Below are 20,058 nucleotides of genomic sequence, written 5' to 3' on the forward strand. Positions count from 1 at the left end.
CCCACAGGCCACTCGGCCGCCTGCAGTCGCTCCTCCCCTCTTTGGTGGCCTCCGGTGGTGGCGACAAAGACGGGACTGGACAGAGTCCACAGGAAACCACGACGGAGATCATGCGAGGACCCGGGGGCCGTGCTCCATGTCTGGTGTTTTATCTTTTTAAGAGAACTTGACTTTTATATTTATATATATATTTTTTAAAAAAAAGAAAAGAGGAAAAGGCAGAGAAGAATCAAAACAGGAAAGATACTGGAAAAAAAAGTCCCCCACCCCCACCCCCCAACCCTAAGACACAGTTTTCCGAAGTCCCTTTGTGTGTGTGTGTGTGTGTGTGTGTGTGTGTGTGTGTGTGCGCGCGCGCGCGTGGACAGGCTGCTCAAACGTGAGCACGTCCCAGGGCAGGTCTATCGGCTGTTGTCACTGTCTGCGCCCCCTCCCCGCACTCTCTGTAGGGCCCCACCTGCACCTGCTAATAGGTGTGTGTACATGTATATGTGTGTGTGTATGTATATGTGTGTACATGTATGTATATGTGCGTGTGTGTGTATATATGTGTGTGTGTGTTACGCAAGAGTCTCTGGGTCACAAGGAGCTGCAGTGGGTCTTGTGTCCTTTTTGGTCCAGTGGGCATCACGAGTTTCGGGGTTCTGTTCCGGGCGCGGGCCGAGGGCTCAGGACTTGTGCTGGGCCGACACGCCCTTCCAGTAGTCCAGGATGTCGTGCAGATCCTCGTCTTTGGCGAACTGGACCTTTTTGCGCAGGGCGTGGCCGGCCGCCATGAACTCCTCCGCGTCCTTGCGCCGCCGGCGGCTCAGACGGAAGCGTTCCCAGATGCTGTGGGAGGCCCGGCAGGTGTACTCGGGGCTGGACGCGTAGCTCAGGTGGCGGTACTGCGGCGACAGCTGCGAGTAGGCCAGGTCGCGGGGCCGCGGCCGGGTCAGCGGCTCCAGGATGGACGCCTTGCGGCCGCCCAGGCTGTCGTGGGGGGAGGGCGCGGGCGGCGAGGGCGGCTCGGCGGGGTGGGAGCCGGGGTACGAGTGCCGGTGCTCGCCGTACTGGCGGCCCTTCTCGGCCTCGGCCCGCAGCGCGGTGGCCGCGGGCGTCACAGTGAGGATGGCATCGGCCGCGGGCGAGCTCTTCTCGATGTACTTGGCCTCGGTGGCGGTGGCAGCAGCCTTGTGCGCACCGGCCGCCTCCACGCGGAAGGCCCTGGGGCTCCGCGTGGAGCCGCTGGAGGAGGTGCTGGTGCGCGGCGGCCCGGGGGCCGCCTCCGCGCTGTGGTGACGCTGCAGGCTGTGGCCGAAGGTGTCCTTGTACACGGGCGACAGGAAGCTGTGCTTGCTGGCCAGCGGCTCCGACAGCAGCACCAGCTGGGGCTCGGCCGCGGACACGGCCCCGGACTTGCTGCCCTGGAAGGAGGTGGACTCGGACTTGAGCGCGTCGATGCAGTTGTTGATGATCTGGTTGACCTTGTCCACCTCCTTGGCGATGGTGGAGATCTCGGCCACCGAGCTCTGGCTGTCGGGGCCGGGCCGGCCCAGCTCGCAGTCCCTGCGCTCGGCCGGCTCCCCGGTGCGCACCTCCATGTAGGTGCCCTTGCTGGCCTTGGGCGTCTCGCTCTCCGCCAGCTTGTAGGGCTCCGCCTCGCCGGAGGCCGCCGGCATGAATGGGATGCGGGTGGCGGCCTCGGGGCCCAGCAGCGGACCCTGGGACAGCGGGGCCAGGCCGGGGGCCTCCATCTCCGGCCCGTACTGGAGCTCGATGATGGTCTTCTTCAGGCTGCCGGCCGCCGCGGCCGCCATCGCCGTCTTGTGCTTCTCCTCCTGGTGCCGGCGCTTCCGCAGGCAGTAGTAGACGGCGCCCAGCACCAGCACCATGCTGAAGAGGCAGCCCAGGATGGTCATGATGTAGTGGGTGGCGGTGGAGGGGCTGGGCACGGGCCCCGGCGGGCCGGGCGGCTTGGGCAGGCAGAGCGTGAGGCAGGTGTGGTTGTGCAGCAGCCCGGAGCTGGTGGACACCACGCAGTAGGTGTAGTTGGTGAGCGAGTACAGGTTGGTCAGGCGGATCTCCTCCTGGGGCTTGGTCAGCCTGGAGACGGTGGACGGCTGGCTGTTGTTGAAGTGCTCCAGCGTGTACAGGCGGTTGTTGGGGCTGGGCAGCTGGACCGTGATGGTGGCCGAGTTCTGCGTCAGCTGCTTGACCTTAATGAGGGGCCGGGCCTCGGCCTGGGTGGCCAGAGTGGGCAGGGCCACCAGCGGGGTGGTGCCATCGCCAGAGAAGCAGTCGTCGTCGGCGCAGGGGCCCTCGCTGGGCTCCGGCGGCAGCGTGGGGCCCGACAGGCGGCGCGGGGGCGGGCGCTCAGGCACGGGGCGGGTCTCGGCAGCGTAGGCGCCGTCCGTGCAGACGGACTGCAGCGTGCCCAGGATGCTGCGCTGCCCGTGGCGGCCCCGCCCCAGGAGGAAGTAACCGGCGTAGGGGGGCGGGGACTCGCACTGCATGCGGTCGTAGGTCTGCGTGGCGTTGATGAAGGCGGCCAGCCAGCGCAGGAAGCCCAGCAGCTCGCAGGAGCAGTAGAAGGGGTTGCTGTAGAGCTCGCAGGACGAGAGCCGGGCCAGGCCGGCGAAGGTGGCGCTGTGCAGCCGCTGGATGCGGTTCATGGACAGGTCGATGTTGACGATGTTGGGGCACTCCCAGAAGGCGCCGGGCGTGACCACCTCGATGAGGTTGGCCTGCAGGTACAGGTACTCCAGCTTGCCCAGGCCGCGCAGCGCGCCCTCCGTCAGGTTGCGCAGCCGGTTGTAGCCCAGCTGCAGCACCTGCAGGTTGAACTGGCCGGAGAAGGCGCCGTCCTCGATGTAGGCGATCTCGTTCTTGGTGAGGTTGAGGTACGTGAGGTTGCCGAAGCGGCTGAGGGCGGCGTACTGCACGCTGTGGATGCGGTTCTCGTTGAGCCTCAGGTCCACGATGGTGCTGTTGATGTGCTGCGGGATGGCCTCGTAGGGCGGCTGGTTCTGGCTGCAGATGGCCAGCCACACGAAGCCCTTGTCGCCCTCGATCAGCCAGCAGTCACCGCGGGCCAGGCCGCCCATGTGCAGCAGGGTGGCGGCCGCCACGCACAGCCACAGTGCGCCCCACCGGCACCGGGCCATGGGGACCGCCCTGCGGGAGACCCCGCTCCGCCTGCCCCGGGGGACTGGGTGGGGGGGGGCTGGGCAGCAGCCCCCGGAGGGGAGGAGGGGAGGGTGCCCGCTCTCTCAGGGGCGTCCTGTCCCAGGCTGCATGGTCGCACGGCGAGAGCTGGGAGGGGGCGCCGCCATCATGGCCGTCCGCCTTGCGTCGTCCGCCTGCTGCTGCTGCCGCGTCCTGCCATCACCATGGCCTCCGTCCCCATCGGCCCGGGCCTCTGGACCGCTGCCCTCTGCGTCTCCAGCTCAGGGGGTCCTACAGCGAGATAGGAGACAGCCAGTCAAGTCAAGAGGTGGCGGGCGTCCCACGGGTCCACAGAGCAGAGTGGCCCTGCGTCCAGCTGGGCTGCATACCTGGTACCTGCAGTCACAGGGCTGCTCTGGCCCTACCTGTCCTCCCGGCACCTGTAGCCACCTGCAGGGGGTGCTCTGGGCTGCCCTCCACAACTCTCAGGGGGACACTGGTCAGGCACCCCGGACAGGACAGGGAGGCTCTGGGCATAGCGTGCTACTTGGGTCCCCAGGCCCAGATACGGACCTGACCCTTCCCCTCCCACCTCTGACCACCTGGGCTCCATGCCACTTCCTCCCGGGAAGGGACTGTCAGGGTATCCCGCCCTCTGTCCCTCACCCCTGGTGCCGGCACAGAAGCAGGGCTGTGACTGTTGGGGTGTGGGGGAGGTGTGGTGGCCCCCCACTCCTCCAGGGACCCAGCCCCACCTGGCAGGAGGACCCCGTCTGTGGCTCAGCGCCCGGCCTCCGTGGCCTTCCCCCACAGGACAGACAGACGCACGGTGTGTCTGCTTGTTAACACGGGATTTACAGCGGCCTCTGGAGCCGGCTGTGGCCTGGCGGGCGGCCAGCTGAGTGCATGTCACCGATACTGACGTTCACGGCCAGGCTGCTCCCTGGCGGCTTACAGGAGGGGACAGTGTGATGTGAGCTGGGTTCCCCCCCCCCCCCGGAAACTTCAGGAAGAACGGGTCTGGTCTGGCTCCTGGGGGACAGCCTGTTTTCTGACTTAAACAGAGGGGAGTGCACCCCACCCCATGCTGGGGCCAGTCCACAGCAGCAACGGCCTCTCTGGGCCCAGCCAGAAATGGCTGTGGGGGTGGGAGGGGGCAAGCAGACTTGGGAGGTCGTCTCCCCAAATGAGGGAGCCGCTAGTCCTGGACAGCAGGTCCCCGGGGCGGGGGTGCCGCTCTGAGCTCGTCTCCGTCACCATCTCACGGTGCCTGTCGCCTCCCGCCCTCCCCAGCCTGTGCCCAGCTGCCCAGGAGCCTGACAACCTGGCAGAGCTGTGATCTACGTCCCCCCGGGGCTCCCTGGGGCTGGCGGGCTGACCGAGGCTGGCTCCAGCCCTGACCTCCGGGAGGCAGTGCGGGAACCGCGGGCCCACCCAGGAAGCACCGCTCCTCGGCAACGCTGATCATAATCACCTTTAATCTCTTGCTCAAAATAACCCAAAGTCAAGTTAAGGAGGATTACAGAGCCTAAAGAATCCTTATCGCAGGCAGGCGTGGGCGGGCGGAGACACAGGCTCCCAGCTTGCTCCGCCCCCACTCACTCCCAGGCCCCTGGGCACGGTGGTGGCCGTGGAGCCCCTGCTGGGCCGACAGACACCCCAGGCCTGGGGTGGAGGGAGTGCTGTTGAGCTGTTTGTGTGCACGCGCTCTCACACACACACACACACACACACACACACACAGGCTCCCACACATCCACTGGGCTCCACGTGCCCCGTCACACTGCAGGGAGCATGGTTCTGTCCAAGCTCCTGTGGGTGTGCCGGCACCTCCGAGGTCCTCCCGTTGCCACCACGAGTCGCCCCAACCCAGTGTGACAGTCTAGGAATTTGTTCTTCTGTTTGGGCACCTTGAGTGACACGTGGTTCTGGGGACAGTCTCGCCTCCCTGGGCACCCCCAGAGCACCCTGCGCTCAGCTGGCTCACGGGAGGACAGAGTTAGGGTGGGTTCCTGGCCCTGGAATGAGGCATGCCCCCTCTCTGGGCCCCCCGGTGTTTTGCTCTCACTTTGGTGCCCAGCACCCGCCCCCAGAGCCTGGGCCGGGGGGGGGGGATGTCCTCACCCACCCACCTGTCCTCAGAGGTGTGGCTGTGACCCTGGTGGCTGTCCCCGACCCAGGACGGGCTGCTTCTGCCCTTTCTACAGCCCCGAGGGCCTCAGCCCGGGATAGACCCCGAAGTGCTCACTCCACATCTTCACAGAGGGGAAACTGAGGCCCAGACAAAAAAGACTTGGTCCCTGGAGGAGGCCCCTCAGAATAAACTGGGGGGCGAGGGGAGAACAGGATACACCCCATGAGTCTGGGAGCTCTCAGGGGGCGGATGCAGGCTGGGCCTCGGGGAACAGCCACCTGGGGAACGGGCCACGTCACCTAGAGAGGTTCCACTCAGCTGAGGGACGGTCCCCAAGCCCCCCTTCCTTCCCCCTCGCGCATCAACTCCTTCATTCTGTAACTCACCCGTCCCCACCCGATGTCCCTCACTGACACATACTGACACACCCGTCCCTGGGCGTCACTCACTGAACAACTGTTCCCTGCACGCCCCAGAGGGAGGGCGCACACCAGTCGCTCACCCCACACTCGGGATCCTGTCACAAGTGGGGGGGCACTCGCCCCCGTTGGTCCTCGGCCCCACACCTTCCATGGACCACCTGTGTCCCTGCTCCTCCTGAGCCCCCTCCCCGCCCACCTGTCCGTCCAGCAGGGCAGCATGGCTCACGTGTGGCTGCTGGGCATTGGAAATGTGGTTGTACCGGACAGCATAGTTCTAGATCCTTCCATAAACATCACACCTTGACCTCAACACCCTCTGGCCACTGCCCCTGCCCCATCTCCCTCCCTCCCTCCGCCCCTCCAGCACCGCGTCCATCCCCCACACCCTCTGTGCCCATCAAGGTCACCGGTGACCTCTGTCTCGCCAGCTCCAAAGGGCACAGGCCTATTTTTATCTTGCTCAGCTGCCCGCCAGCACCTGGCCCAGGTACCTGCCCACTGCTTCGGAAATGCTCCCTGCTCTGGGCGTCCGAGCTGCCACCCTCTCCTGCCCTGTTCTCCTCCACGGGCCACTGTGCCCCACGCGGGACCCTCCGCCTCAGCCTGACCTCGGTCCCCGTGGCTCCAAGGCGCTCTGCACGGGCCCAACCTGCTGCCCACCTTGACAACCTCGACAGCCCGGACCCCAGACCCGTGCCTCCATGAGGAACTCGCCCCCTCTCTCCCTCCACCCCTGCCCCAAAGCCGGGGTCCTCCTGGATTCCCATCTCTTCTCCCCGACACCTGCAGGGCAACTGTGTCTGCCCCACCTCCCAATGTACCCGGGTCCCCCTCTCCCACCACCCTGTCTGCCCGGTGTCTCTCCACAACCCTGTCTCCCCTTCCCCAGGGGCCTGGGGGTGCCGCCACGCTGCCCAGCACCTCACCTGGAACCCTCGCGGACACGCGCTTCTCCACACGGGGTGCATGCAGCCCGCACCGCCCTCCCCTCTTCTGGGAAGCTGCTCCTCTCACCTGGAGCCCCCAGCCTCACCCAGACGCACCCCCCACACACCCCGTGTCAACCCTGCCTGGTCCTCATCCTCCCGACGGTCCCGTCTGCTCACTGCCTTCGTCTCCTCACAGGCCTGTGAGCTCCAGCAGAGCAGTGTCCCATTCCCTGAGGGGACAGGGACCCGCGGCAGACACCTGGCTCAGGTGCAGACCTCGCTGGGCCCCAGTGGGGACGCTCGATTGTCCCTTGACCCGCCTGTGATGTAGGCGTCAACCCCAAGGGCCTGCGGTTTCTCACAAACACTTTCCTCCTTTCTGCACCTGGTCAGGCCCACGGAGCCGTCAACACCCTCTGGTGGGACACAAACAGCCACCTGGCCACGGGCACCTCTCGGCGTCGGACCACACCAACCTGAACGCCCTGGGGTGTTCTCTCTCTCCTGTGGCCTCTGTGCACGGCCTTGGCCTGAGCCCCACCAGGAAGGGAGGCCCCGCCATCCCGCACCCTCTGGACACCGGGCTCGAGCCAACATCCTCTGCCCTCCCATGCTCGCTCTCAATGGGCCCCCCGAAGTCACACAGCGATGACCCCACTTGTTAGAGGAAGAAACGGGCGGAAGCCCAGCCTGGCCACAGCACGAGGACTTGGAGCTGGGTTTCCGGTTCCAACCACACGTGACTGTGGTTTCCTCACCTTTGAAATGGGGGTCACCTCCCGGCCTGGCAGGTTGGACTTGGGGCCCAGTCACTGCGGGCCCGACACCTCCACCCCCAGGCCATGAGCTGTGACCTGTGGGGACACAGTCCTCAGGTCACAGCGGGTGGGGGAGGAGGACACCCCAGGGTACACTGGAGGCCCCCCTCATGGGCCTCACTTGCAGACTGGGTAGCTGGGGAGCCCTCCGCTCACGTCCTGCCCTGGGCACTAACTCCTTCCACAGCAGCCAGACCGCGGGGCACTGAGAAGTGTGACCGCTGGGTGCTGGCCGGGGTGCGGGCCGCTGTCCCCTGGGGAACGGGGGTGGCTGAGACGGGTTCTTCCCGACTGCCACCGCCAGGCCTTGGTTTCCTCACCTGTGGCGTGAAAGCGTGAGCCAGGCCCCTTAGGGGGGCCGTCCGTGTCCCCGGCCGGAGCCCTCTGTGATGGCCGCTGACCACACACACCTTCCCCACTGCTGGGAGCCCCTCGGTCCCCGGGAACAGGGCACGCGAGGCCGGCCCTGAGCCTCTTGTTACAGCGGCTCCACAGCCCGCGCCACAGCTGACGGAAGGAAGAAAGAAATATAGGTGGTTCCGGGCTTTTAAACATCTTATGACCAGATTTGCATAATTGCCGCAACGTGCTGGGACGGGAACGCGTCTGTCTAAAAATATTGTCTGTCTCTTCGATCACAGAACCCAGACGGGAGACCAGGCGGGTCTGGGGACTCTCCACCTGCAGAGGGAACCGCGGGCGGAGGGCCAGGCCCGGGGAGGAAGTTCTGGAGAAGTTCTCAGCCGTGCCTGTGTTTTGCCGATAGATCATGGTCGCCGCCGGTGTCTGCCTGGTACTGCAGCTCCGCTTGGGCCGCGTCGACCAGCAGAGCGGGTGGGGCCTGGAACTACCTCGGGCTTCAAGTTCCCAGGCTGTGTGACCTCGGGCAAGTCGCTCAACCCCTCTGAGCCTGTTTCTTCCCTGCCGAGTGGAGACCCTGGTGGGAATCCACCCCCTGACGGTGACGACAGTGTGACCCGGGTACTGGAGGCTCCAGGATGTGCCCTGCAAACACCGTCTCCTCCTCCAGCCACCTGCCCTCGGGTGGGCGGGGCGAGAGGACGCACAGTTCAGGGTCGTGTGGGCAGATGAGCAGGCCGGCTGGAGGCCCCTGCTGGGAGCCCACACAGGGGCCCAGTGAGGGTGGTCTGCAGGTCCTCACCCACCAGACTCTGCCCACCTCCTTACCTGCTCCCTGTCCATCGAGGGAGGCTGTCAGAGGTCCCGGGCGACTCCTCAGGGTCCTAGCACTTGGCCCCTGAATCAGGCCTGGCCAGCCCCCCCCCCCACCTCGGCTGACCTTGGCCTGGTTCTCTGTCCAGGAGGTCGGAGGTCAGAGGTCGAAGGGCAAGGCCTGGGAAGGCCCCAAGTGGCAGCCTGCCACACCTGCGGTGACCTCGGCTGCCGGGCCTCGCCTGCCTGTCCAGAGGCCGCCACAGCACAAGTGCCCAAACAGAGGTGGCCGTTCCTTTCTGCAGAATCCCGCACACGTCCAGCGCCTGCTGTCTACCGAGCCCCCTTCTCCAATCCCAGGGAGCCGGGCACCAGTGTGACTCCAGCAGATGACGGCGAGACAGAGACGAGAAGGCAGAGGGTTCTGCACAGGGGAAAGTCGGGGTTCCCCTGCTGAGGCCCGTGAAGCACACGGCGTCTCCGTCCACCCCACAGCTTGATGAAAACGCAGCCCACCCCCCAGAGTCTCCACGGCTAGGGCCACCCCCTCCCACCTGGCCTGGGACCCTAGGGCGCCCCCTCCCTTCCAGCCTGCAGCTCCGGGCTGCGGAGTTAATTAGCAACCCAAACACTTAATGGTCTGTTATGCTTCCACTGGGCATCTTTTTAAATTAAAAAACATGATGAGTGGCATCGTTGGAGGGAGAAATCACTTTGCAATGGGTCCCTGCTCCGGCGCTGGCAGGGGTGACCAGGGGGAAAGGGTGGTGGCTGGCCGCCAGGGACGAGGGACAGGGCCTGACCCTCTCCAGGAACACCTGTGCGCCCCTGCCTGCCGGAAGCGCGTCACCAAAGCCAGGCGGGGGGGGGGGGGCCTCGGCGACCGAAGGACAGCTGCCACCCTTCCTCATCCCACCCTCACGCCCTGGCAGCAGGAAGTTCTATCTTTAGTCTGACCTGAATCTCTCCAGTTGTCTTGAGGGATGGCCGGCTGGAGACCAGAAGCAGAGATCTGCCTGCTCAGCACGTCCTGGTAGAACCCTGACCCCCCAGAGTCCCCACCTGTGTGTGTGTGGGGGGAGCCCGTCTCTCCTCGCGTGTCCCCTGCTCACGCGGACGCGGTGACCGCGGTCGAACCCCCTCGCCCATCAAGCCTTTGGCACGACGACGCCCGGGTCCTGTTTTTCACGTCCCCGTCGCTGCGGTTACTTAATCAGAACGTTATTTCCTGGCCGCTATTAATTGTATTAAAGAGTTTGGCCATGGTTTTTCGGGCGGAGGTTATAAATTAGCAATTAGCCCTCAAATGTTACATTAATAAAGGGAAATAAAATGCCAGGCCAAGTCCAGTCTGGGAGCACGAGGGTCCCCTGGCAGGTCGGGGCAGAGTGCACCCTGACCGCGCGCTGTGGGGTGTGTCTGGGAGGCTGCCACCATGCTGGGGGACGGGCCACTGTGGCCAGGAAGCTCCGAGGCCAAGCGGAGGGCAGTCCCCTTGGCCAACGAGGTGTGTCCACATCCACAGTGGACACAGCGCTCCAGCCTGTGTGTTCCAGAGAGTTCCATCATGACCCAGGGATCCTGACCGAACACTGCCTGCCGGCTGGCCCGGACTTTCCTGGGCTCCAGATGCACGGCCTGGTACTATTCCACCACCACAGCGGGTAGCGCCACAGACCCCCCAGGGCACCTGTCAGAGGCACTGGCATTCCAGGGCGCCCGACCACAGCACACCCCCTCCTGTAGCCCGGTCAGCACCTGTCCGTGGCTCCCAGCTGGCCTCTCAGGATGGGGGCCCCTGGAGGGGAAGCCAGCCCCCCACCCCGACCCCCTCCAGGCTGGGACCACCAGTGCTGGTGAAGGCTCATGTCATCTAAGCAATGCCTTCCCACCCCCGTGGCTCCCACAGCCCCCAACACCAGACCCCACCCACCTCCACCCGCTTCACGGTTTGAAAGCCGACACTTGAACACCCAATCCACCTGGAAACCCAAGTGTGAAGAGAGACCAAAATGGATTTCTGACCCCCAAGTAGGCAACACAATGCCCTGACACGAACATCAAATAACCTAGTCCCTCCCACTGACCAGTTCCTCCTCCTCCTGCAACCCCACGTGGCTCCTCCGTGTCCTCAACCGAGTCCACATCCACGGGCTGACCAGGCTCTGCCGGCCACTCGGCCCACCCCGTGAGGCAGTGACCGGATTGTGCTGCATGCATTTGCTCTAAGGCAGGGGTCCCCAAACTACGGCCCGCGGGCCGCATGCGGCCCCCTGAGGCCATTTATCCGGCCCCCGCTGCACTTCCAGAAGGGGCACCTCTTTCATTGGTGGTCAGTGAGAGGAGCATAGTTCCCATTGAAATACTGGTCAGTTTGTTGATTTCAATTTACTTGTTCTTGATTTTAAATATTGTATTTGTTCCCATTTTGTTTTTTTACTTTAAAATAAGGTATGTGCAGTGTGCATAGGGATTTGTTCATAGTTTTTTTTATAGTCCGGCCCTTCAACAGTCTGAGGGACAGTGAACTGGCCCCCTGTGTAAAAAGTTTGGGGACCCCTGCTCTAAGGTGCTGCCCCCGCAGCCCCCCACCCCACCCCACCCTCCCCCTGCTCCTGGACTGAAGAGGTGGGACTCCCGTCCCCGTCAGCATCAGTCTGGACTGAAAGTGCCCGCCCGCCCAGCAGGCAGCCTGACCCCATGTCCCACCCAGGCAGGGAGAGATGTGTCTGCACTGTGGCAACCTCGGTCCAGACACCCGGGAAGGAGGTGCCGCGTGTCCCGGTTTCCCTGGCATGGTCTCCGCGCCCGCCCGCCGTCCCGGGGGATAGAGACACCTTCCCCCTCGTGTCTGTCTCCCTGAGCGTGGCCCCCCAGGGAGGCTGTGCGGGGAGCCCTCCCCTCGCTCCTTGAGGCTCCCTGACACCGCCATCACCCTCTCCGCACGCCCTCCCCGATGAACAACTGCTTCTCCCGGCTCCTCAGACGCGCCGCCCTGCGTTCACCCGCCACGGGACTCCAGGAGACATCGGGGTCCACCCTCGTCTGCCGCGACCTCGCTCAGTAACACCGGGTTCTCCATGATGACCCTGCGTTTCTTCTCGCGAGTTTATTCCTGGGAATTCCCGGGGCTCTTTCTGTGGCCATCGTGAGCGGGGACCGTTTATTTCACTATGTTTCCCGACGCCTTGTTGCTGGTACCGATGAAAATTATTGGTGTGTGTGTGTGTGTTTTCTATCTGGCTCGGGGTCCTCTAAGGTCGGAGATTGAACTGTCTTCTCAGTGGGTGCCTCTTGGGTTTCTCAGGTCTTGTACCCAGTACGGCCACCGATCATCACACCCCTTTTCTGTTTCGTGTCTTATGGTGGCGTCCACGATCTCTAGACAGCGGGAAGGGCCCTGTGGAGGGTCCCGTTTATATAAAAGTTTTTTTCAATCGGAATCGTTAAAATCCCATCACTTGGAGAACGATGCCGACCGTCAGACTGAGACGGCCTCTTCTCTGCGCTACAGAAGTTTCTTCCCCGCTCTATTTTTAGCAAGTGACTTTAAAATCAGAAAGCGGGCGCTGGGCATCGCCACGTGCCTGTCATTTATTAACATGGCAGCGGCGGAGGACCCGCGGACGCCACGCGCCACGTTAATAGATTTCTCTGATTATTAAGCCACCTTTGAATGCTTTCCATAAATCCTACATAATCGTGGCAGATAATCTAATATTTGTGAAATTGGATTTGCTTGTGCCTGATTGAGGGTTTTTGACCCAGCGTTCCCGAGACACCCGTGTGGGGGCTCTGAGCCGTCTCTGCAGTTTGGGGGGGGGACGAGGCTCAGGACATGGGGTCTGGGGTTTGGCCTCGGGGGAATAGCCCGGTGGCTTCAAGCTGCGTGGGAGTCGGGCCTGCCGCCTGCCAGGAGGCCTTTCCGTGGCACTGTGGGCACTTCTCTGAGACTCAGTTTACCTCCCACGGGGCCCTCACGGAGGAAAACGGGAGGCTGTGTGAGCGCTCGGTGAAGAAGGTTCAGGGCGGGCGGTGCCGCCCGGAACACGGCTTGCGGCCCGGGAATCGCTCTGCGCTCCTGGGCCGGCGTCTCTCCCTTCTGGGGAACGGACGGCCGTCTTCCCTCGCGCCCCCCCCCCCCCCGCCCCGGGGTGTTGATGCAGAGCCTGTGCTCAGCTGCGGCTCTGGCTGTCGTGAGGATTTGGGGGGCAGAGGGGCAGGGGTCTGAGCAGAGCCCAGGAAGCCTGGGAGCTGGGGTGGTGGCGTCTGCCCGGGGTTGGGGGGCGCAGGCTGGTCCCCAGCTGAGAAGGGCCAGTGTCCGAGGTTGGGGGGCGCGGGCTGGACCCCAGCTGAGAAGGGCCAGTGCCCAGGGTTGGGGGGCACGGGCTGGGCCCCAGCTGAGAAGGGCCAGTGTCCGAGGTTGGGGGGCGCGGGCTGGACCCCAGCTGAGAAGGGCCAGTGCCACCCGCAGCCGCCTGTCTGCTCGCCCGGGCCAGCTCTGTAAACCCTCCTCTGAGTCCATAAAAAAAATCAATCTAATAACACGGCAAACATTAATTATAGCTGAAAGGCCAAAATGGGATTGATCTGGAAGAGACTGCCCTCCCATTAGTCACCGAGATACTCTGGGAGGGGACAGCAGGCCAGTGTGGTGGCTGGGGGCGCACGGAGCCAACGGGGTGGGGGGTGGGGGTCTCCCATTCTCACCCCTGCTGCGCGCTCCAAGGTGAGTGAGCCTGCTGTCCCACATGGGGCTGGGGGCAGGGGGCGGGAACCCCTGGGGCCTGGGTCCAGCCCAGCCTCTGAGGCCCACACAGGAGCAGAGGGTGGAGGTGCGTCCTGTCGGTGGGGGTGCGGGGGCTGCAGGGACTTGACCAGGCCCCCGGGCCCTGCACACACGGCGGACAGAGGCCCCTCCGCGCGCTCTGTCCCAGGGGTAGCCTCGGCTGGAGCCTCCATGCAGACAGGATCGGGAAGGGATGGAGCTGGCCCGCAAAGTGAGGATGTGACCAGCGGCTGGGGACCCGGCCCGTGGCTGCCAGGACGTCCCCAGGGGACCCTCGGCACCGCTGACCGCTCCCAGGCTGGGCCCCCTCCACCCCTCGCATGAACAAGAGCAAAGGGAGGGTTCAGCCCCAGCCCCTTGGCCCTTGGAAAGTCTGACTAAGGAGATCCCCCTACCAAAATAAAAGACCTCGTCTCCATCCTGTCCGGCTGCCACCCCAGGAGGAGGACCAGGCTGCGTGCCTCAGCGACTCAGATGACAGGGCACCTTGGCTGGTGGCCCTGGGGACTCACGCCCACACACACACACCTCAGTCCTGAAACCTGCGGCCACAACCCTCTCCCACATTCGCTCCTTCACCCGTCAGTCAGTCCCTGGGGACTTGCTGCTGAGCGTCTGCGCAGCAAGAGCAGGACAAGGTCACTGTCCTCGTGGACCACACACCCCGAACCCGGCCTCGGACCTGCAGCCGCGCGCCCTGGGGCTAGTGGCCGATCTCCCGAATGACCCCGGTGACTAAGGAATGACTCACGATAAAAACCAACTGCAGTTCTCGGCTCAAGCAATGTGTCACCCCCAGAGGGACACAAGAGGTGTTGTAAGAACACGCAGAAGGTGTCCCGTGGGTCAGGGGACCCCTGAGGCAGGGGCATCCCAGCCGGCCAGAGGGCTCGTGACTGCTAACAAGTGTGGCCGGGTCCACGGCCCCTGTGAGTTGGGACCACTCTGTCCTCTCCGCCCACTGGCCTGTGCTCAGGAGAGGGCGGGAGATGCCAGGGCCCCCCGGCAGCAACTCCCACCCCAATCGCTGCGGCCAGGGGTCCGGAGAGCCCTGGGGCGGGGCAGCCGGAGAGCCCCAGGCGCTGCCTATGAGGAGGACCCTGGGTCTGAGCAGGAGCTTGGAGACCTGGGACCTGGGAGCCCTGTGCACACCGTCCACACAGCCGCCCGTGCGGGGCTCCCAGGTCCAAGGTCTCCGAGCGCCAAGGTCAGTGGGCTTGGCAGGGAAGTCCCACGGCTGAGGCTATGCGCCCTCGGCTTGAGGTGGACACTCCACCCAGAGGTCCCTGGTGCCACTGGGTCCCGGGGGGACACAGTGGGACACTTCTGGGGAAGCTGTGTGTGTGGCTGTGTGTCGCTGGGTGTGTGACTGGTGGGATGGTCCCAAGACTCTGCCCGAGGTCACGGGTCTGCGCGCCCCTCACCGCTGACACCGCACACGCCCGTCACACACACGTCACACGCCCGTCACACACACGTCACACGGTGGCGGGTGGGGTGCTGGGAGCTGCCCCACGGAGAACGGCTCCTGTCCTGACCCGACTCCCCTCGCCAGCTGTGCCCATCAGTAGGAGGGCGTCTCCCGTGTGGTTCACACAGCCCCCCCCCCCCGGGCCCCCACCGCCTGCCAGCCGCCTCTCCAGGTCCCGGTCCCTCTGTCCCTGTGTCACCTGCGAGGCCACATCCCACCTGCAGCCCACACTCACCATCGTCACCATCGCCGTCACCTAGGCAGGAGCCGCCTCCCTCTGGCCCCTCTCCTCTCCTCGCCCCACCCCCCACCATGCCACCACAGTGTCACCAGCCCACTCCCTGGGCTCACTGTCGCCTGGACATGGTGCCAGCCCCAGTAGCCGGCCAGGTGTTGGGGTGCCCGGGGGCCTTGCCCTGCCCCCTAGTCCTGCAGGCGAGTAATGTGTGCAAGGACTGGGCCTCCCGCCAGGGCTGTGCCACTGTCCCCTGAGCTCACGGTGGGAGCCGGCAGTGCGGTGACAGCAGGTGGAGAGACACAGGACAGCTGCTCACGGGCTCTGGGGTCGGCGGCTGTCCCCACCTGCTCCTCCTGAGCTGGACACACAGGGAAGGAGGGTGCCAGTCAGGACCAGAGTCCCAGCGCCCCCTCCAACTGCAGTGACGGGTGACAGCCACCTCAGGGACGCACACGCCAAAACCGTGCAGAGGGGTCAGCAGAGAAGCGTGGCTCCATGTCACCGTGGGGAACAGAAAGGCAGGAGCAAGTTCCGACAGAAAGGTGTGGCCACCTGAGAAGGGGCCGGGCTGGCGTGACGGGCACAGCAGGTGGCACCGAGGAGGTGACGAGCAGCTCTGCCCAGCACGGTTCAGCCCACGTCCGCTCGAGGGAGATAGTGAAGGCTCACACAGCGCCCACTGTGCGCCAGGCCCTGTTCTAAGAGCTTCCCGTCTACTGACACGTCACCTACTTGTGCTTATCCTGTGACCCAGGCAGTTGGGCCCCAGGGTCCCTGCACATAACCAAGCATCGTGGAGCCAGCAGGTCAGGGCGGGAGTGCCCCATGGTGACTGGAGGCAAAGCCAAGCTGTCTGAGGAAAGACAGGAGGGAATGGGGTGTCTGGTGAGGGAAGGGGCCTGGGGCACCCCAGTACTTGCTGAGCCCTGTGGGTGGACATAGCATGTGACCCTGTCACCCCCAACCCTGGGGAGCACTCAAGCCGGTGGCTGCCAGGGCCCACAAGGCAGCTTTGCTGGAGGGGGGCCGTGAGGGATGTCCCAGGACGCACACGGCAGGGCTGAAAAGTCCACCGTGAGGCCACGGCACGAGGGGCCACGGCACGAGGGGCCACGGCACGGGGGGGGCCACGGCATGTGGGAGCCCACGGCACGAGAGGGGCCACGGCATGTGGGAGCCCACGCAGCAGTGAAAAGGCGTGCATGTGCCCACAGCACCATGCCGCTCGCTAGTGCACCCTGACGTCACCACACCACCACCCACGGGTCCCACAGAGCAAAAGTGTGACAGAGACTGGGAACAACTGTCACCAAGTCCGGCAAAGGGCTCACCCACGGTGGGGAAGCAAAGTGGAGAAACCCTGGGGGTGGGGGGTGGGGATGCCCACAGCGGAACGCCACACGTGTTCGGGTAGGGTGGCCCGCTGTACGTCACACGCACTTGACAATTAGACGTTTAGAGAGAAAAGGGGGCGGGATCTGAGAGGGTCCCCAGGAGGCTTCGGGGAGACTTGAACACAGGCCTTCACACCCCGCCGGGGGCCGGCCGATCACAGGCGGCGGCGCGTGGGGTGAGGTTTTCGCTGGAAGGGACAGCTTTCAGGTGTTCACAGTATTATTCTTCGTGCCGTTGGCTGCACTTAATATTTCATAATTAGTGAAATATTTATTAGAGGTCTCTTCAATATTTGAGACCTCTTAAATATTTTACAGTAAGTGTTCCGATGTTTTGAAAAGGGATAGGCAGCCGTGCGGGGCTGAGCTCCCCGTTGGCAGAAGTGTGCAAGGGGAGGGGGAGGCAGGGTGTGTGAGAGAGCTCCCCATTGGCAGAAGTGTGCAAGGGGAGGCAGGGTGTGTGAGAGAGCTCCCCGTTGGCAGAAGTGTGCAAGGGGAGGCAGGGTGTGTGAGAGAGCTCCCCGTTGGCAGAAGTGTGCAAGGGGAGGCAGGGTGTGTGAGAGAGCCCCCCCCCCGCACGGGCAAGGGGAGGCAGGGTGTGTGAGAGAGCTCCCCGTTGGCAGAAGTGTGCAAGGGGAGGGGGAGGCAGGGTGTGTGAGAGAGCCCCCCCCCCCAGCACGGGCCGGGGGAGGGCAGACTAAAGCAACGGTGCCTAAACCAGGACACGCGTCGGAAACACTCGTGAGCCTTTATTTTTAGAAACAGACTTCTGGGACCCAACGCTCGTCCAGCTTCCCTGGGCCCAGGGCCGGGCCAGACACCTGTGTTTGGCTGACAGCACCAGCCCCCCCTCTACCCTCCAGCCTCCACTTTGTTTTCTGTGACCCTGAGGACCAGAATCGGACCCCAAGGCTGGGGACCAAAAGGCAGCCACTGAGGGAATGCAGGGACGTGCCCAGGGCTGACCCCCCAGGGCTGCCAGCCAAGAGCTTTGACAGTGAGAAGGCAAAGGCTCCCCCTGCACAGACGGAAACGCTGAGGACCAGACGGGGGGAGGGCGAGTCTCGGGATCACAGGGGCCAGGACGGAGGGAACACAGGCACCCAGGCCTCCTCGCGTCCTGTCCTGTCCGGGGCGGCTTCCCCGGGTCCCGGGCGTCAGCTGCCACTCGGATCGGCAGAGCTACGATGAGTGCCGCCCTCACAGGACCCCTGCCCCTCTGCCCCGAGCCTCTCCTGGCCGCGCACCGAGGGGACGTCTGACCCACTGAACTGGGCGAGCCCGGCGTGTGCGTGACCTGGTGACATCAAACGGGCCCCGCGAGGGGCCGGATCCTCGTCTCACAAGCTGACGGCGCTGCCAGTCCGGCCTCTCGTCGTGCCCTCGACGAGGACGGTAAAGCACCTGGCATGTGCCAGGCCCCACGCCAGGGCCGGGCGGGGACAGAGGCGGCTGTCGGGCCAGGTGTCCGCAGAATCACGTCACAAGGACCTCCCTCGAGGCCCAGAGAGGGAAAGGTATTTCCTCTAGGTCACACAGCGAGGTGGCAGCAGAACTCCCTGCCCCCCTCACCCCGTGACTGCGTCCCTCCCACCCCTTCCCCACTCCCTGAGTGGGTGCCGGAGCAGAGAGGTGAGCGCCTGTCACAGACTGAGCTGCCACAGGCTAGACGGTGGCCTCGGGTGTGTCACTCAGTCTGTCAGTTTCCTAACAGAGCGCCAGCAGCTGCCCCAGGGTGGAGAGAACCAGCCGGGGCGGAGCCAGCTCACCGGTTACTGCGCGTCTGTCTGGACAGGTGCTGACCTGCCGTCCTAATACTTAACCAGCAGGAATGTGGCGAAGCAGATTCGCTGTGACAGGGGTCTCGTTTACAGACGAGGAAACTGGGGCACCACAAGCTAGGGGCATGTCCAGGGACAGCGAGGCCGGGCAGACAGCCCAGGAATACAGCCGCAGCTCGGGCACACCTGGGGGCTGGACCAGGGGACTTGGGGAGCCGGAGGCCTCTGGGGAAACTGAGGCAGGTGGAGGACGCGTGGCCCAAGCTGGGGGCTTTGGCCCCCAGTGCTGGTCCCACCGTCCTCTTCCCCAAAGAGGTGAGGGGCGGGGGTCCTCGGCTCTGTCCAGGCTGGACCCGGGTGCGGGGACCCGGGCCTCCTCGTGGTGAGGAGGAGGGTGAGGGACCCAGCTGACAAGGACAGCTGTCTGCCTGGGAGAGGAGCCCAGGGCCCGTGAGGGGTGAGGGCACAGAAGCCGCCTCCCCAGGGGTCCGCTCCTCGCCACTGCTGTGCGTGTCACCCGCCACCTGAGACGAGTCCTTGGCCCTCTGTGACGCCACAGATGTGCCCGTCATTCTGGGAAGGACCAGGGACGGAGCCCCGTAGATGCAGCTCCTCCCCCCCCCCGCTGACCCCTGGGGGACAGCGCGGCCACCCTGCCACGGCTCCACATGGTGCGCCCTGCCCACCCACTCCAGACAGACAGACGCTCTTTCTAACAAACAGTCCCCACAGCGTGCCGGATGCTGGGCCCACCGGATGCTGAGGACCCCCGGGACCCGCCCTTGTGAACTCCCATCTGCTGGGGGAGCCGGGCTTCAACCAGCACCAGTGAGACTCACAGCTGGGCAGCTGAGGGAGGGAGGGAGGGAAGGAGAGAGAGAGGGGGAGGGAGGGGGAGGGAGGGGGAGGGAGGGAGGGGGAAGGGAGGGAGGGGGAAGGGAGGGGGAGGGAGGGAGGGAGGGAGGGGAAAGGGAGGGGAGGACGGAGGGAGAAAGCAGGGGAGGGGGGAGGGAGGGTGAAGGGAGGGAGGGGGAAGGGAGGGAGGGGGAGGGAGGGGGAGGGAGGGAGGGGGAAGGGAGGGGAGGAGGGAGAGGGAAAGGAGGGGAGGAGGGAGGGGGAGGGAGGGAGGGAGAGAGGGAGGGAGGGAGGGAGGGAGGGAGAAGGGAGGGGGAGGGGGGAAGGAGGAGGGAGGGGGAGGGAGGGGAGGAGGGAGGGAGGAAAGGAGGGAGGGAGGGGGAGGGAGGGGAGGAGGGAGGGAGGGAGAGGGAGGGGGAGGGGGGAGGGAGGGAGGGGGAAGGGAGGGAGGGGGAAGGAAGGGGAAGAGGGAGGGGGAGGGAGGGGAGGAGGGAGGGAGGGGGAAGGAAGGGGAAGAGGGAGGGGGAGGGAGGGAGGGAGGAGGGAAGGAGAGAGGGAGGGAGGGAGGGAGGGGGAGGGAGGGAGGGGGAGGGAGGGAGGGGAAAGGGAGGGGAGGAGGGAGGGGGAAAGGAGGGGAGGAGGGAGGGAGGGGGAAGGGAGGGAGGGGGAGGGAGGGGAAGGGAGGGGAGAAGAGAGGTAGGGGAAGGGAGGGGAGGGGGGGGGGGGGGCGGGGAGGAGTGGAGGGGGGGGGGGGGGGGGGGGGGGGAGGGGAGGGGGGGGGGGGGGAGGGGGAAGGAAGGGGAGGAGGGAGGGAGGGAGGGGGAAGGAAGGGGAAGAGGGAGGGGGAGGGAGGGAGGGAGGAGGGAAGGAGAGAGGGAGGGAGGGAGGGAGAAGGGAGGGGGAGGGG

At 65.0% G+C, this 20,058-nt stretch overlaps 1 protein-coding gene and 1 long non-coding RNA gene across 3 annotated transcripts in view; both read right to left on the minus strand.

Annotated features, from left to right (window-relative positions):
• Positions 1-308: 308 nt before the first annotated feature.
• ELFN1 (extracellular leucine rich repeat and fibronectin type III domain containing 1) lies at positions 309-3,199 on the minus strand. Its single transcript, XM_066344269.1, has one exon. It carries the CDS (start codon positions 3,144-3,146, stop codon positions 669-671), a length of 2,478 nt encoding a protein of 825 aa, XP_066200366.1. The 5' UTR covers positions 3,147-3,199; the 3' UTR covers positions 309-668.
• A 132-nt stretch (positions 3,200-3,331) lies between these two features.
• Positions 3,332-20,058, minus strand: part of LOC136377464 (uncharacterized) — a 51,858-nt gene continuing 35,131 nt past the window's right edge. For both annotated transcript variants that reach the window (XR_010746304.1, XR_010746305.1), the window contains exon 3: positions 3,332-3,438. This is a non-coding gene — a long non-coding RNA (uncharacterized lncRNA). The remainder of the gene's footprint in view (positions 3,439-20,058) is intronic.

Source organism: Saccopteryx leptura, chromosome 6, assembly GCF_036850995.1.
Source record: "Saccopteryx leptura isolate mSacLep1 chromosome 6, mSacLep1_pri_phased_curated, whole genome shotgun sequence".
NCBI lineage: Eukaryota > Metazoa > Chordata > Mammalia > Chiroptera > Emballonuridae > Saccopteryx > Saccopteryx leptura.